Source organism: Copadichromis virginalis, linkage group LG16 (assembly GCF_057382275.1).
Source record: "Copadichromis virginalis isolate Kocher_CV1m ecotype Utaka linkage group LG16, C_Virginalis_male_GT1.1, whole genome shotgun sequence".
Classification (NCBI taxonomy): Eukaryota; Metazoa; Chordata; class Actinopteri; order Cichliformes; family Cichlidae; genus Copadichromis; species Copadichromis virginalis.
The window spans coordinates 2,756,083-2,769,166 of NC_140633.1; the positions used below are offsets into that span (position 1 = coordinate 2,756,083).

The 13,084-nt window shown below is 42.1% G+C and overlaps 1 protein-coding gene across 1 annotated transcript; it reads right to left on the reverse strand.

The window, feature by feature from the left end:
- Positions 1-942: 942 nt before the first annotated feature.
- On the reverse strand, positions 943-8,665 carry LOC146690060 (uncharacterized). The gene is made up of 12 exons (XM_085434880.1): positions 8,571-8,665; positions 8,334-8,415; positions 6,118-6,192; positions 5,932-6,021; positions 5,449-5,520; positions 5,252-5,340; positions 5,037-5,139; positions 4,690-4,792; positions 4,558-4,610; positions 4,372-4,450; positions 1,640-2,529; positions 943-1,531 (listed from the first exon to the last, which is right to left on the reverse strand). The coding sequence occupies exons 1-11, from the start codon at positions 8,663-8,665 to the stop codon at positions 1,970-1,972; spliced, it is 1,401 nt and encodes a 466-aa protein (XP_085291006.1). The 3' UTR covers positions 943-1,531; positions 1,640-1,969.
- Between the last annotated feature and the right edge of the window lie 4,419 nt (positions 8,666-13,084).

The following is a 13,084-nucleotide window of genomic DNA, read 5'->3' on the forward strand; positions in this document are numbered from 1 at the left end:
ATTCCGGAACTCTGAACATTCTGGAACCTTTGTGCATTCCGGAACCTTGGTGCATTCCGGAACTCTGAACATTCCGGAATTCCGAACATTCCGGAACTCTGAACATTCCGGAATTCCGAACAGCCAGGTTGGAATACACATGGTCTAAAGTCTTGTCTCCTCTGGTGTGGCAGGAGACATGTTGGTGGAATCTGGGGAGGACTGTCTTTAAGTTGGTGTGGTTGAAGTCGCCAGCAACAATAAAAGCAGCCTCGGGGTGTTTATTCTGGTGTTTGTTAATGGCTGCAGAAAGTTCTTTCATGGTGTTTGTTAATGGCTGCAGAAAGTTCTTTCATGGCCAACCTAGCATTAGCGTTGGGGGGGATATACACGGCAGTGAGTATGATAGAAGTGAGTTCTCTGGGGAGGTAATAAGGTCTGCATTTGACCATTAAAAACTCCGCATTAGGTGAGCAGTGACTCTCAGTAGTAGTGGAGTTCATGCACCAAGCATTGTTAATATAAATGCACAAACCTCCACCTCTGGTCTTGCCGGAGTCATCTGCTAGCCTGTCGGCTCGGTGTGTGTGGCGTCCTGCTAACTCGATAGCATTGTCCGGGCAGCTGTTGTTCAACCATGTTTCGGTGAAAAAACATGACATTTGAGTCCATAATCCGTCTGTTGTTAGTGATGGAGAGCCGTATCTCATCCATTTTGTTTGCCAGAGAACGGACATTGGCGAGGAAAATTCTGGGTAAAGGCAGCCGGTGTGGTGTTAGCTTTAGCTTAGCCCGTAGCCCTCCGCGCCTACCTCGCCTTTGTTTACGATCCCGGCGCCGTCTGCGTGCACTTCCGCCTGGCCAGGGAGAGTGGGCAGCCTCCGGTGTTCTGGAGATCTCTGGGATGAGTCGGAGATCGGCGATAAAACTGTTGGAGTTATGAGTCCATGGAGTTATGGACTATAATAGTCCAAAAGTCCAAATCTTTAATAGAAAAGACAGGCAGAACTCAAACAAACAATAATCCAAACGAGGAGCTTATATACACACTGGAAAGTAAATAATTATAAGTTATTAAATCAGACTAATTAAATACAGTAAAACTAATAAGGGAAGACGAACACACGGGAAATAAAAATGACAACAGTGTAAACATACCAAAACTCAAAATAAAACAGGAAAGCTACTACAAACCAAGTGTGACACAAATACATTCATATTGAAACATATGTGATAATTTTCTTTCTTTGTAGAATTTTTAAGATATGTGTTAGAACAGTCATTATCCTGTTTGGATTAGGAACCAATCATTTTTGCCAAATAGTTAACACAAACTTAGAACAACAATGAACAATTTTCAAGATTCTGATTTACAGAACAAACAAAAGTCACAAAAGGTTTCATTATTTAAGAGACAAGATCAAGTTTTTCACACAGGAATGAAATGACAGAATCCAGTGCAGCGGGGCCAAAGGTGTGTGTCAGCAAACTGAAGGTTGAGGAATCAGTCAGCTCATGTTTAAGGTTGTGTTGGATTTTGAGAAGAGTCTGTCTGTTATTAGAAAGTAAGATTAACAATGTTACACCAATAACCCAAATACGGGGAAATGACAAATAATACCAAAAAAGATACAACTTTCATATTGTTTTACTAACTTACTTTGTCATATCAGCACTTGAATGGTCGATGCCTTTACAGACCATGTCTGTTGTGACATCACAGGCCAATCTTCCGGCAAACCCGAGGGCTAGCTCCCCAGCCTCCTCTTCACTCAGAACACTAAACACTGTTACTTTAGTTTTGGCCTTCTTAGGCCTGTCAAGAATCATTGCGGGCAGTTTGGCTTTACGGACCTAAAAAAGAAAAAGTGCAAACACCAAAAGAGCAGAGAGAGACACACACACACGCACAAAGTTAAATGCTTTTGTTTACATGGTGTAATTGTGTATATGTTGCAGCAAATGCACAATTTCCAGCCACATTGTCACTTCATTGATACGAGTAACCCGGATTTATTTCAGGTGACATCAAAATCACGAAATGTATACCTACCCCAATCAAACCTCTGAAAACATGAACTGACATGTTCTCTGCGTTGATTCTGCGCTTGATCTCGTCTTCTGTTATTGTGTAGGTTTTCTTTTTTGAGCTTGGTACAGATAAGCGACCATGCACTCTGTAAACTGTACTAGTTCCTTCTGAATCAGTTTGGAATTCTGTATCTGCATCGATCCTGTCAACATCAGCAGCAGCAGCATTATCTGTACTCAGACTTGTGCCGTATACTTCTGCTTCTTTTTCTTTGTCTTCAGTCTGTGTACCTTCATCTCTTTCAGTCTGTGTACCTTCATCTCTGACTGTCAGTCTTCCTATCTCACTGTTACTTGTCGGTTTGCTGCAGATGTCCTCTCCCTTAGGAACTTTTCCTTTGTCATTCGCTGCCTGATGCTTTCCCTGATGACATTCTTCACTGGCTACTTCTATTGCTCCTCCTGTATAGCCACCTACTATGCTGCACAACTCCTTTCCCTCTGCTGTGCTGCACTGTGCTGTTACATAAAGAAGAATGATATAAACAGCACTATATCAATTTAATTGTGAAGAGAAATCCCCACAATACGACACAGTTATGTCTAAAATAGTTTTGTGTAAAAACTGGATCTTGAAACGTCCACTTTAATTACACAGTCCTGGTGTGCAAAGGCAAAATTACGAAAAAAAATTTCACTTTAAACATTTTTGGACATTGTTTAGTTACAGTTGTGGTCAAAAGTTTACATACACTTGTAAAGAATAGAATATAATGGCTCTACCGAGTGTCCCGTTATTTCTAAAACTCTGATTTTTCTCTGATAGAGTGATTGGAACAGATACTTCTTTGTCACAAAAAACATTCATGAAGTTTGGTTCTTTAATGACTTTATTATGGGTTAACATAAAAAAGTGATCACATTTGCTGGGTCAAAAATATACATACAGCAACATGAATTAGCAATTTTGGTGACTTAGAAAGTTGTCAGTGAACTGAGCTTCATAGCATGGCCTCTTCACTTCTTGCGAGTGATTATGAGTGACTACAGTTGGTGACTTCTCTTAGGCCAATTAAATAGGGCTCATTGGATACAAACGCCCACAAACGCTACAATGGAAAAGTCAAAGTAGCTCAGCATGGATCTGAAAAAGAGAATTTTTGACTTGAACAAGTCAGGAAAGTCACTTGGGGCCATTTCAAAGCAGCTGCATGTCCCAAGAGCAACAGTGCAAACAATCGTTTGTAAGTATAACGTGCATGGCACTGTTTCATCACTGCCAAGATCAGGAAGAAAACGCAAGCTGCTGCTGAGAGAAAATTGGTCAGGAGGGTGAAGAGTCAACCAAGAATCACCAAAAAGCAGATGTGCCAAGAATTAGAAGCTGCTGAAACACAGGTGTCATTGTCCACAGTCAAACGTGTTTTGCATCTCCATGGACTGAGAGGCTGCTGTGCAAGAAGGAAGCCCTTGCTCCAAAAGCGGCACCTTAAGGCTCAACTGAAGTTTGCTGCTGATCACATGGACAAAGATAAGACCTTCTGGAGGAAAGTTCTGTGGTCAGACAAAACAAAAATCGAGCTTTTTGGCCACAATGCCCAGCAATATGTTTGGAGGAGAAAAGGTGAGGCCTTCAACCCCAAGAACACCGTGCCTACAATCAAGCATGGTGGTGGGAGTATTATGCTGTGGGGCTGTTTTGCTGCCAATGGAACTGGTGATTTACAGAGAGTAAATGGGATAATGAAGAAGGAGGATTACCTTCACATTCTTCAACATAACCTAAAATCATCAGCACGAAGGTTGGGTCTTGGGCGCAGTTGGGTGTTCCAACAGGACAATGACCCCAAACACACATCAAAAGTGGTAAAGGAATGGCTAAATCAGGCTAGAATAAGGGTTTTAGAATGGCCTTCCCAAAGTCCTGACTTAAACCCCATTGAAAACATGTGGACAATGCTGAAGAAACAAGTCCATGTCAGAAAGCCATCAAATTTGACTGAACTGCACCAATTCTGTCAAGAGGAGTGGTCAAAGATTCAACCAGAAGCTTGTGGATGGCTACCAAAAGCGCCTAATTGAAGTGAAAATGGCTAAGGGACATGTAACCAAATATTAGCACTGCTGTATGTATATTTTTGACCCAGCAGATGTGATCACTTTTTTCTGTTAACCCATAATAAAGTCATTAAAGAACCAAACTTCATGAATGTTTTTTGTGACAAAGAAGTATCTGTTCCAATCACTCTATCAGAGAAAAATCAGAGTTTTAGAAATAACGGGACACTCGGTAGAGCCATTATATTCTATTCTTTACAAGTGTATGTAAACTTTTGACCACAACTGTATATTGTGACTTACTCTCACAGAAGATACAGATGCCACAAACAGACTTTGAACAACGCATGTGCTTGTATGCACCACATTTCTGGCACTGCACCTGTGAATTAAAAAAAAAAGAAGAAGAAGAAATAAACAAACAAAAAACAAATGAACAAAGTCCATTATATAAACAATCTATATGGCTAAGGACATGTCATAGTGTACCCGGTCTTTGGCTGCAATCACACACCAGCACTGACTGCACTTCCTAGTTCGTTCTGCAAAATATAATTTGTTTAAGTACAAGTTACATTTTCCAATGTTAGAGAAAAAGAAGGCGGCTAATTTTATCTTTACCTATTGAGGAAAATAAGTAGTGGCAAAGTCGGGACCTGAGCTTTGTGATTTCAGTGTTGTACTCCTCCACTTGTGTTTTACCGTCAATGAGAGATTGGGGAAACTAATAATTGACGAAGAAGAAAAAAAAAAAGAACAAAAAGAATTAGATTAACAAAGAAATGGGGTTTTTTTTACACCCCCCGAGAAAAAAAAAATAGAGCAACCAAAGCCAAAGCATTACTGCTGAAATGGTTCAATCTACAACAAAAATTGAGATTTTACCATCCTGCCTCTAAGGCTTTAAAAACTGAATAGACAAAAATGTAAACATTACTTATATAGGTTAAAGCTATAGTTTTCAGTACCATTATGACATGCACTCCACATGAGTTCCCATCCTGTTGATGTGGGTGGCTCACATGTGACAAAGTCCACTCTCCAGTGCAGCCTCTTGCTGAAGCAAATGAGCTGAGAGATCGCAGTTATTACAAATAAAAAGCATATAGAGAAATCAATAACCACGTTCGGTAATGATTTCAATTAAATTAAATATGTTATGTTAAATATGTTAATTAATTACCTCCAGTTTTTCAACACCGCACTTTTTCTGACCTCCGACTCGCCAAATGAATTCATATAGGCTATGGTCCTCTTGGGTATGTCACAAAACTGTTTTGTAAAAAGATGGATATGGTAGGCTTGGGCCGTGAGCTTTCCTAATGAGGGACACTGAAAAGTATCATGCACTAGAGAGAGTGCAAAATCTGTGCAACTTACAAACAAGGTCCAGTGGCTGCCGTTTTCCAGACAGGCTCCAATCAGTTTCTCATACATCTGAAAGATGTTTTTCTGGAAATAAAAATAATGTGACAAGTATGTTTTTCTGTCAAGAATGACACTGCAAAACTGCGAAAGCTTGTCAGGTGAGACTTGTAATTAATTCTGCAGATACACAAACATATAGAAAGTGTCATTTTTTGTTTACATTAATTAAGTTCTATAGTGTGTACGAAACAAATCAAGACCACAGACTCAACACGCACCACTCAATTTTTGGTTTTCTTTATCAGTTGGCCAAGACAGAAATGTTTTAATCTGTGTGCATTGCTTTTGAGCAAGTCTTTACACAGAAAAGGTTTCAGAAAGGTATTTTTCAGGTTCTTCTGACAAGGCTTCAATTTTGGAAAATGCTGTTTGTTTATAGTGGCAACTTATAAACCCTTTGTGATAAGAACATAGTTACCACAGTCCAAGTCATACCTTCAAAAAGTATGCACTTTGTGCTCTTGTGGACCCATCCAAAATTTTTCCAGTGATTTGGCTTGGTATTGGATAAATGTGAGGGAAATTCTATAAAAATAACATAAATACACTTATGTTTTCAAATACATTACAAAAAACGTAAACATGCTATGTCATTATGATCAAACAAGCTTTTCAACATACCTCACACTGCAAATAGATTAGGCCATCTATTACCTTATAAAACAAATAAATAAATACATATAAATAAAAACAGAACTAAGGAATACGATTCATTAAGTAAATTGTACAATAAAGTGTATTTAAAGCAGAATTTAACATTAGTTTTATGACAACATAAAAGGATTTTTATGTCAAGAGGTACCTCATCTGAAATGTTTGTCTGGTCAAACAGGGATTTCAAACTTGAAATACCAATAGAGTTTGGTCCAGCTACTCCCACAAGGTAATCTGTGAGAAAGCATATGCTGTAGTCAACAGATATCATTTTCTTTTTGCATGCTGCAACCATCATCCATTTCAGTCTTCTAGGAGCTTTGTCTGGTTGTAGTTCTTTTTTCTCCTCCTCTCCCCTCATCTATGAATTAAATTGTTTTCTGACCTTCCTTCCCAATGGGATGTTTAAGCAATATATGTATGGTCAGAAGGGGGTGAAATTTTCATTGCAGTTGTACGTGTAACATTGCATGTGATAATAAAAGGCTTGATTGGTTGATTATTCAACATGAGTTGACATTTACCTGACATTGTGAAGGAGTCACAGTTTCTGTAAGGGTGTAAGAACATAACATGTGGATTTGTTACACTTCTTTTTCACAAGTTAATAACAATCAATAATTTTCATTCCATTATTAACAAGCTATCACACGATGTCCCAGGGACAACATCTACACGATGTCCCTGGGACAACATCTACACGATGTCCCTGGGACAACATTTACACTTTGTCCCAGGGACAACATTTACGCGATGTCCCAGGGACAACATTTACGCGATGTCCCTGGACAAATTTGTAAATATCTGGATTACTGTTAATCTCCATAGAATCAAGAACTCATGTCAAGTTTCACAGCTATGGACCAGTTAATTATGTTTCCAGGTGATAGTTTGATTCATAGATTCAGCACACAACCATAAGTCTAGGCCTTTTAGTCCAGATTCTCTTCACTTATGTTTGTAAAATGATCAGGGAAGCTAGTGCAATTTTGCCTGACCCAACCCCCGGGCCACGAAACACCCAAAAAGTTGGGGAACGCTGGTCTAGAGAACACTGGTTAGCTAATGCTGTCGTCAAGTAGCCTATCGCTAGCAAACAAACAGCAAGCCAAGTGAGGAACATATGTATAATGCTTACCGTAACACTGGTTAGCTAATGCTGTCGTCAAGTAGTCTATCACTAGCAAACAAACAGCAAGCCAAGTGAGGAACATATGTATAATGCTTACCGTTTATTAAAGAAAAGTATTCTAAATTGACTTCAAATTCGGCGGACAGGCGAATTGACTTCAAATTCGGCGGACAGGCGGCGGTTTCTCGCTTCTTCACTTGTATTTCGAAATACTCGAAGGCGGGTATTTCGAAGTCGCAAAGGAATGACGTCACAAGAAGGTGATTGGTCACCTGCAATGTTGAAACTGGAACAACATTAATTATGATGATGTGGGAACAATGCTGACACGAGGATATCAGATCGTCCTTTTGACACAACACCAGCTAACTGACAAGACTTAGTTAAAAGCTAATATTATGGTTGAATATTATTGCACCTAACCTTGGGCTCCAGTATTCTGAAATCCCCACTTCCCCTCTGATAAACCACATGATTATGTAACAAATATGTCAGCTTAGAAGAAGAACAGAGGACAGTTTATTCAGGGTGTGACAGCACTTTACCACCTGTGGCCAACATATCATACAAATTTCTGGACTGGAGCACGTACATCCTTAAAAACTCCAGGACTTCATCACAGCCTCTCTCACATCTGCTTCACATGTGTAGTTTACAGGAAACTTAAATAACACTGGCTGAATATGTTTGTAGCAGGATAAAATTAGGGTCCCTTATATGAATGGGATTTAAACAGGGAGAAAGAAGAAAATGTTGGCATCAGTTCCAACATTTCACTTAATTGAGACTCACTTGTGTTTAACCTTGGAATATGTGAACAGATTACTTATTGAGTCCTTTCTCAGTCCATGGGTTGTAAAACCGCAACATCCTCCATCCGTAGTAAGAGAAAGCGTCTGTGGCAATAACCAAAATGTCTCCATACAGCCTTCGTGAATAAGAAAATGGGTGGCCAGGAATTTTTTTTTTAATTTTTAAATTGTATAGAGCTAAATATGAAACGTGTCTGTGAGTCCTTCAGTCCAAATACTCGAGGTCGAGAAGAATATACAGCAGCCGCTGATCCCTCAATGGCACCAGTAAGACGGCAGGACAGCAGGGCCTCTTCCTCAGCAGAAAAGTCTCCTCCACTGCTAGCAGGAGAATGACACATGAGTATTTTAAAGGTACTGCGTGTACAGATATCACCGTTGGCTCACACAAGCTTGCTCTGACACAGCTACAGACCTTGGCTGTGTCCCAATCCAGCGACCGCACGCTCCTGAGTACACATTTTGAGACCTATTACTTCACAGCGACACGACGGCTGTCCCAATCCGAAGTGTACTCCAAATGTGCCATCGATTTCCCCAAATTTGAAGTGTGGTCCGGTGTACACTTCATGGTCCCATATATCCCACAATTCATAGCGCGGTGGTGGGTGTGGATAATTTTCCCGAAAAATACGGCAGAGGGCAGAAGCGGAGCGGCCGAAGAGTAAACTTTCAAAAGTAAGTTTACTGTATATGATGTCACTTATTTATGTGCCAATGTTTAATAATGAAGAGCATTGAAACATTGCTGTTGGCCACATGTCGGCAAAGATATGTGACATTAGGGATGTTTGTACTAACTTGGTTTTAAAGCCTTTAAAATATACGCCGTTCAATAGTCGACCTTAATCTTACAGAGAATGTGATGATTTTGTGGATAATTAAAGTCAGTCATATATCCACAAACACAACAAGCTGAAAGTCAGTGATGCTGCTCGGTTTGCAGTCCTGAACATCACGGCACAAGCAGGATCCACTGCACTGTTAATGTTAGCTATGTTATATTGCTGCCTCGGTGGTGTCGAGCCAAACGGACTTTAACGTGTGTTTGAACGAGCTGACGGTTCACTCGTTAAGCTGAAAGAAAGATGCGTCAATCACAGGAGTCACACATGTGTCCACTGTACCATCTGGGAACTCTTCTTGTTTAGCACTCGTAATAACACAAACACTAAATCCTGCTTCTCTGGTGCTGTTGTGTAGCAGTGTGTACACCTGAGACTGTCACCTGTCTGTCTGTCCTGCACTCTCTCTCTGTTTCTTTCTCTCTGATTGTGGAATAAAAGTATGAACATGTGTTTATAAGTTACACTTTTGTTTGAATCCTGCAGCTTATCACACATTTGATTTCCATGTGTGACGACTGCAAGTGTCCAGAGTGAGGACAGACTGAGGGACCCACTGCTGCACATCATCTGTGAGGCTTTGCACCCCTGATGATCCACCAGGACAAACTCAGCAGTGTGTGAGGAAGAGGAGGAGGAAGAGCCAGCAGCAGCTGACAGATGGAGAGAACAGACAGACTGTTCCCTGTTTGTGAAGGACTGCTAGGAAAGTTTAACATAACTGTCTGTGCTGAATCAGTCTTATTAGGTAATGTTCAAATAATGTTATCATCCCAGTGTTTCCAGTGTGGGAGAAAGTACTCAGGGCCTTCAAGTTACACACTATGAAAGGCAGCAACAAGTTTAATGTTCAGAAACCTAAAGTATGTATCAGCAGCAGAATGGAGCTAAAAAAAAATGTTTGTTTCAGTTCTATGAAGCTTTGAGTATTTTGGATCAGTAGCACTGCTGTGTTTGTTGCATCATATTGCTGTGATTGTTTATATGCTTTATATATAGTTAGTTCAAATGCACAACATAAATGACAACTTACTGTTCACTGAACACACATCACTCACTGAGTTAGGTCCTTCTTGCACCTTTTTAAAAACACATCCCTTTAGCTTACATCTTGAAAGTAGTGCAAGCCATATGGGTTTATATTCCAAACAGTGACACACGAACTTGATCACCAAAGTCCGCTTAACATGGCTGCTAATTTTCAAGCTTACTAGCTTATTCACGATTAGCACATCATAACATAACCAAACGATAACATATATAAAGAAACAATATACGTATAAAACACCAATTCTTACCTAGCAGGAGAATAAATAATCAGTATTTTAAGGCTACTGCATGTACAGATGTCACTGCTGGCTCACATGAGCTACCTCTGAGAGTTTACTCCCCAGCTGACTGTCGCGAAAGAGTCGTAAATCACCGGCATTGTAAAACTTTAAATTATTCCAGGGCATGTTAAAAACAAAACACCAAACAGATGGACTGGATATTAAACGGTATCAAACGACTAAATGAACACAGGGTTACAATTACATTCTACCATCGTCACATCGAGAGTTTATTCATTAATCATCAGAGTTCAACAATGTGACATCCAGTTGAAAAGAGCTTCAGTAACGCAAGCCAAAACAGGCTAACAGTAAATAACAGCACAAAAACAGCCGTGCTTATCGACAGCTCGACAGTTCGACATATCCTCAACAACTCACCTCAGTATGGCTGCCATTGGTCACATTTTAACTGTCCGTTTTACAGCCTCTTACAGAAAATGAACGCTTACACGGTACACCGTACACATATACAGTATATTGATTTTATTTGGTTTTAGAGTTTAACCTGAAATCTTTTGCTGCTGAGCAGCAGAGCTCCAAAGCTTCCCCTGTAACCATGGTTACGCAGAGGCGTAACAGTGTTCCAACAGTGACGTCACATACCTGTGTCAGACTGATACCTGGATCAGTCTGAAACTTTTATTGGCACTTTTCTGCTGAGATCCGGAGCTCGTGGGCCTGGCGGCCTGGGATCAGATGAGCTGCTGTGTTTTTCATGGAGAAAAAATAATTAACATGGAATAACGTCAGTCTCAGATGGGAAAAAAAAAGATGCAAGAAAAAGAGGACAGCAGATTGAGAAGAGATTTCTTCAAACGGTAAGGAGCTTCTACCAAGTGATATTTGATAAGGTTAAAACTTCAAGCTTAAATCTAATGTCTAGATTCATGCTAAACTTTTCTGATTACTCAGTGAATCTGTTCATATGTTGCCGTTTTAAGCTATCGGGTAATTTCATGGTGACAAATGTCTTTGACAAAAAAAAATGCAGGATTAATTAAAGGCTAAATATGACTGCTAGGTTAGGACGTGGTTAGGAGCAAATACTTAGGAGAGACAGATATTTTGCTCTGATAGAAATCTTTATTAATATTTATAGAACGGAATTTGAATGTGAGGGTGTGCTGGGAACGTCTAGCAGAGGCCCCAGTCCGCGAGATCTTCAACGCACACCTCCGGCAGAGCTTCAACAGCATTCCGAGGGAGACTGGGGACATTGAGTCCGAATGGACCATGTTCAGCGTCTCCATTGCCGAAGCTGCTGCATTGAGCTGCGGTCGCAAGGTGGTTGGTGCCTGCCGTGGTGGTAATCCCCGAACCAAATGGTGGACACCAGAGGTGAAGGGAGACACCAGGCTGAAGAAGGAGTCCTATCGGGCTTGGTTAGCCTGTGGGACTCCGGAGGCAGCCGACAGGTATCGACAGGCCAAGCGGAATGCGGCTCGGGCAGTGGCTGAAGCAAAAACTCGGGTGTGGGAGGAGTTCGGAGAGGCCATGGAAAAAGACTTTCGGACTGCCTCGAAGAGATTCTGGCAAACCGTCAGGCGTCTCAGGAGGGGAAAGCGGTGCTCTACCTGCACTGTGTATAGTGCTGGCGGAGCACTGCTGACGTCGACTGAGAAAATTGTCAGGCAGTGGAAGGAATACTTTGAGGACCTCCTTAATCCCACTGACACGTCTTCCGAGGAGGAAGCAGAGTCTGGGGATGAGGGGAATGACCCGCCAATTTCCGGGGGCGAGGTCACTGAGGCAGTTAAACAACTCCTTGGTGGCAGAGCCCCTGGTGTTGATGAGGTCCGCCCCGAGTTCCTGAAGGCTCTGGACGTTGTAGGGCTGTCCTGGTTGACACGCCTCTGCAATGTTGCGTGGAGATCAGGGGCAGTACCTGTGGACTGGCAGACCGGGGTGGTGGTCCCCATCTTTAAGAAGGGGGACTGGAGGGTGTGTTCCAACTACAGGGGGATCACACTCCTCAGCCTCCCTGGGAAAGTCTATGCCAGGGTGCTGGAAAGGAGAGTTCGTCCGCTAGTCGAACCTCGGATACAGGAGGAACAATGCGGTTTTCGTCCTGGTCGCGGAACACTGGACCAGCTCTTTATCCTCTCCAGGATACTTGAGGGTACATGGGAGTTTGCCCAACCAGTCTACATGTGTTTTGTGGACTTGGAGAAGGCATTCGACCGTGTCCCTCAGGGTGTCCTGTGGGAGGTGTTGCGGGAGTATGGGGTGTCTGGCCCATTGCTACGGGCCATTCGATCCCTATACAACCGTTGTAAGAGCTTGGTTCGCATTGCCGGCAATAAGTCGGACTCGTTCCCGGTGGGTGATGGGCTCCGCCAGGGCTGCCCTTTGTCTCCGGTTCTGTTCATAATTTTTATGGACAGGATTTCTAGGCGCAGCCAAGTGGCGGAGTGGGCTTTCACTTTGGTGGCCTCAGAATCTCATCTCTGATTTTTGCGGATGATGTGGTTCTGTTGGCTTCATCGGGTGAGGGCCTCCAGCTCGCACTGGAACGGTTCGCAGCCGAGTGTGAAGCAGCGGGAATGAGGATCAGCACCTCCAAATCTGAGGCCATGGTTCTCAGCCGGAAAAGGGTGGAGTGCCCACTCCGGGTCAGGGATGAGTTCCTGCCCCAAGTGGAGGAGTTCAAGTATCTCGGGGTCTTGTTCGCGAGTGATGGGAGAAGGGAGCCGGAGATCGAGAGACGGATTGGGGCTGCAGCTGCAGTAATGCGGACGCTGCACCGGTCCGTTGTGGTGAAGAGGGAGCTGAGTGTAAAAGCGAAGCTCTCAATTTACCGGTCGATCTTCA